The sequence below is a fragment of the Quercus lobata genome, chromosome 2, assembly GCF_001633185.2.
Source record: "Quercus lobata isolate SW786 chromosome 2, ValleyOak3.0 Primary Assembly, whole genome shotgun sequence".
Classification (NCBI taxonomy): Eukaryota; Viridiplantae; Streptophyta; class Magnoliopsida; order Fagales; family Fagaceae; genus Quercus; species Quercus lobata.
Window position 1 is genome coordinate 46,473,667 of NC_044905.1, and position 3,507 is coordinate 46,477,173.

A 3,507-nucleotide genomic window follows, 5' to 3' on the forward strand; every position below is an offset into this window, starting at 1 on the left:
GCAAATAAGCATTCAATCAAATATTCTTCAACACTTCACATGGTCCAAACTTCCTTGACTTGAGCTTGTGGTAAGTCTTATTAGGAAACTTTTCACGTTTCAAATGCACCAAAACCATTTCACATTCTTCAAAATCCTTAACCCATCAATGCTGGTTTGTTGCATGAGCTTCATTACTAGCCTTGAGAACGATCTTTATTTCCTCATGAACTCGTAAAATATGGTTAGCAAAGGCATCTCTGTCGTTACTAACTTGAGCTCAGTGACACTAAATCTAAAATGTGTTAGGGATTGACTCCATAAGCAGATTCAAATGTTGTCTTCTCTATGGTTCTATTTACAGAATAATTGTAAGCAAATTTAGCTTCAGGTATAACAAAATCATGTCTTTACATGATTCCTAACAAGGCACCTTAACATGTTACCAAGCTTCGGTTGAACTTGAACACTTCGGTTTGCCATCAATTTGTGTGTGGCAAGTCCTAGAATAATTCAATTCAGTCTCAAGCTTTTGCCACAAATTACTTCAAAAAATAACCTACGAACTTGACATCTCTACAAGAAAAACTAGATGATGAAATGTCGTGTATCACTGCTCTTTGAAAAATAACTCAACAATGTGTAGAAATAGAAGTTTTCGAGCAAGGGATGAAATAATTATTTTGGAATAATGATCAACCACAACAAAGAGAGTCATGTCACTTTGTAATCTTTGGGAGTCCTAACATGAAATCCATACTCAAATGAGCACAAGAATGATAAGAAACAAGTGATTCATATTTTATTGAAGTAGGGAACTAGGCCTCCTAGAGAATGAGAAGATAGAACCGAAGTTAAGAGAATGAGGAGAAAGAGAGCAATGTGCTTAACATTTTCTGATATATCTCTTTACAAGGAGCTATAGCTTCTTATAATACAAGTCCCTCCCAATTCTGTTACAACAACAAGAATAACTACTAACTAATCCTAATTGACCAATGCTAACTCAGCAGCCAAGGCCAACTGCCAATGCCAACTCAACAGCCAATGCAACTAACTTCCATGGCTTATCACTTCAGCAAGCACAGCTCCTATCAATCTCTTTTCAATCATTCCCCTCTAAAAGGCCTTATCCACAAGGTCCTCTTGTCACTCTTCCCCTCTTTAAAGAACCTTGCCCACAAGGTGGGGAAACTGGTGTTGAAGCTTAAAAAGAGATTCTCAAATAGCATCCTCCACAGCATGACCTTGCCATTGAATAAGAACTTCAATAATGGTACGATTCCTCAGCTGCTTGAACCTCTACTGCAAAACTGCAATAGGTTCAGGATGAATAAGGCTAACAAAATCAACAAGTAGAAGGGTGGGGAATGGAACAATTTGAGCACCCAATTTCTGCTTCAGACAAGATATGTAAAATACTAGATGAATTAGACAATCAACAAGTAAAGCTAGCTTGTAAGCCACCTCACCAATTCTCTACAAAATATGAAAAGGGCCAAAATATCAAGTAGAGAGTTTATTGTAGGCTTGTAGCCTTTAAGTTTGAGAGAGTGTTGCCTATAAGGCTGAAGCTTGAAATAGACCCAATCACCAACCTCAAAACACCTATCATACCTGCATTGGTCAGTCTAAAGCTTCATCCTAGCTTGAGCTTACACTAAATTTTGTTTAAGGAGAGCGATGACATCATGTATATTGTGCAAAAAGACACCCAACTTGACACTAGAGAGAAGACCTCTCGGTACGATGGGAAGAGAGATGACAAGAAGGCGAGGCCTTCATCTGGGCAAATCATCAACTTCACCCCACTGAATACTCCACTAGATCAAGTATTGAAGCAGATTAGGGACGACTCCACACTCAATTGGCCAGAAAGGCTAAAAGGAGACCCAAACAAGCGATCTAGGGAAAAATATTTCTGCTTCTATCATGACCACGGACACGATACCTTTGACTACTACGAGCTGAAAAGTAAAATCGAATCCCTTATTAGAAAAGGGAAGTTGCAGTGATTTGTTAGAGGTGGACTTGGGATACAACCTCCACAAGGACCAAAGCAATCCGGCAGAGCGGAAGAGCGACCTAGAGCACCCGTTGGAGAAATAAAAGTGATCGTAGGAGGCACTGCAAGATTGATGGCAGAACAGAAGAGCGACTTAGAGCACCCCTCGAAGACCAAAGATTGATGGTAGAACTAATGAAGGAACTGGAAGATGTCTCTTTGGATGACAACCACCCGACAAGAGACACTTAATGGGTGGAAGCTACCTCACCCTTGGAATGCCAAACACTTGAGAAAGTACTACCCCAACAACCATGTTTACATTTACTCTGCTTGCATTTTCTTTTCATACATTGCTTATAATAGTCATGTTTTGAAGTAACTTATAGTTTGATGTCATTTGCTTGTTTGAGACTTAACTTATTTTCCTATGAGCTTACCATTTGAATAAAAGCATTTTCTCCACTTATGATGCATTGGGTAGAAGGAACCGAACAACCAAAGTCACCTATGGGTGGACAAACTAAACACAAAGTCACCTAAGGGTGGACAGACAACCAAAGTCGCCTACGGGTGGACGATCTAAACACAAAGTCACCTACGGGTGGAAGGACAACCAAAGTCGCCTACGGGTGAACGATCTAAACACAAAGTCGCCTAACGGTGGATGGACAACCAAATTCACCTACAGGTGGATGTTCTTAACATAGAGTCGCCTAAGGGTGGTTAACCAAAGTCACCTATGGGTGGACAGTCTAAACACAAAGTCGCCTAAGGGTAGATGGACGACTAAAGTCACCTATGGGTGGACGGTCTAAATACAAAATCGCCAAAGGGTGGATGGACGACAAAAGTCACCTACAGGTGGACGGTCTAAACATAAAGTCCCCTAAGGGTGGACGGATGATCAAAGTCGTCTACGTGTGGATGATCTAAACATAAAGTCTCTTAAGGGTGGACAGACAACCAAAGTCATCTACGGGTGGACGGTCTAAACATAAAGTTTCCTAAGAGTGGACGGATGACCAAAGTCACCTACGAGTGGACGATCTAAACATAAAGTCAGGGTCGTTGGACGACCAAAGTGTCATAAATACACATTTAACGCATGAGTCGTTACCAATGGATGCACGGGTTTACATGATCATTGGCAAGATAATCAATTGCCTCATAAAGCCACTAGAGGCATTACGAGAGCCATTAAGAACACCATTGAAGGCCTCCAACAAATAGAGAAGTTAGAAATCTATAAACCACCTTAGAATCTAAGCAAAGGCTCATTGGCTAGCACCATGCCGATGACCAGAAGGAGAGGAACAATATTGTTATTCTCTTGCAGGTCTCAGACTCATTCACATCGAATTCTACTTAGACGAACCTATCGATTGTCGAATTTGGCTTCATCACCTTTCATATTCCAACTGCGTCCGTAAAGACGATGGCAAGAATAGGGGGGCAATTGAAGAGGAGAAAAATCACCCTTGTCCATCATATAGCAAAAGAAGAGAAATTTAGCATCGCCC

General features: G+C 40.8%; 1 protein-coding gene across 1 annotated transcript in view; it reads left to right on the forward strand.

The window, feature by feature from the left end:
• The window catches only part of LOC115965323 (transcription factor bHLH35-like), a 5,381-nt gene extending 3,387 nt beyond the window's left edge, over positions 1-1,994 (forward strand). Inside the window, exon 5 of the mRNA XM_031084516.1 lies at positions 1,656-1,994. Within this exon, the coding sequence (XP_030940376.1) occupies positions 1,656-1,994 (339 nt within the window). The remainder of the gene's footprint in view (positions 1-1,655) is intronic.
• The last annotated feature ends 1,513 nt before the right edge of the window (positions 1,995-3,507 follow it).